The following is a 519-nucleotide window of genomic DNA, read 5'->3' as shown; positions in this document are numbered from 1 at the left end:
ATGTAAACTCCCCCTGGCGTTCGGGGGGGGGGGGGGAGGGGGTGTATCAAACCTGGAGCACACAGAATTTGAAGCCACTGCCCGTGACAACCAATCAGCTTATATCTTCAAAGTTAGGCTTTGAAAATGAAAGCTAGAAGCTGATTGGTTGCAATGCATAACTGCTCCAGATTCTGTCTGCTCCAGTTTTGATACATTTCCCTTGGTGTCTCCTAAGAATGAAAAACGGTTTCTAGTTCTAAAGGATCTTCAGACATTCCAAAGCCGTTATTGTATTCTACAGAACCTCATATGTCCCAGAGACAGGCTCAGTGACAGCACTGCGCATGCGCACATCTCCCCAGCCCCTCCAGCCAGTGACATCTCCCAGCTGACCCAGCAGGCGCCTCAGGCACCCCATCTCAGGGGGCCTCCTTCCTCTTGCCGGCTGTCACTGACCTGCGAATCCCGAAACTCCACCACCACATTCTCGCTGCTCCAGTGAGCCGCCATCTTTCCCCTCCCAGCGGCCACCCGTAG

General features: G+C 53.4%; 1 protein-coding gene across 1 annotated transcript in view; it reads right to left on the bottom strand.

Annotated features, from left to right (window-relative positions):
* Positions 1-519, bottom strand: part of WDR59 (WD repeat domain 59) — a 54,257-nt gene extending 53,738 nt beyond the window's left edge. The window contains exon 1 of the mRNA XM_018552980.1: positions 439-519. Within this exon, the coding sequence (XP_018408482.1) occupies positions 439-492 (54 nt within the window). The 5' untranslated portion in view covers positions 493-519. The remainder of the gene's footprint in view (positions 1-438) is intronic.

Source organism: Nanorana parkeri, unplaced genomic scaffold, assembly GCF_000935625.1.
Source record: "Nanorana parkeri isolate BGI_ZX_2015 unplaced genomic scaffold, ASM93562v1 scaffold6, whole genome shotgun sequence".
Taxonomy (NCBI): Eukaryota; Metazoa; Chordata; class Amphibia; order Anura; family Dicroglossidae; genus Nanorana; species Nanorana parkeri.
This window is presented reverse-complemented; position numbering and strand designations above follow the sequence as displayed.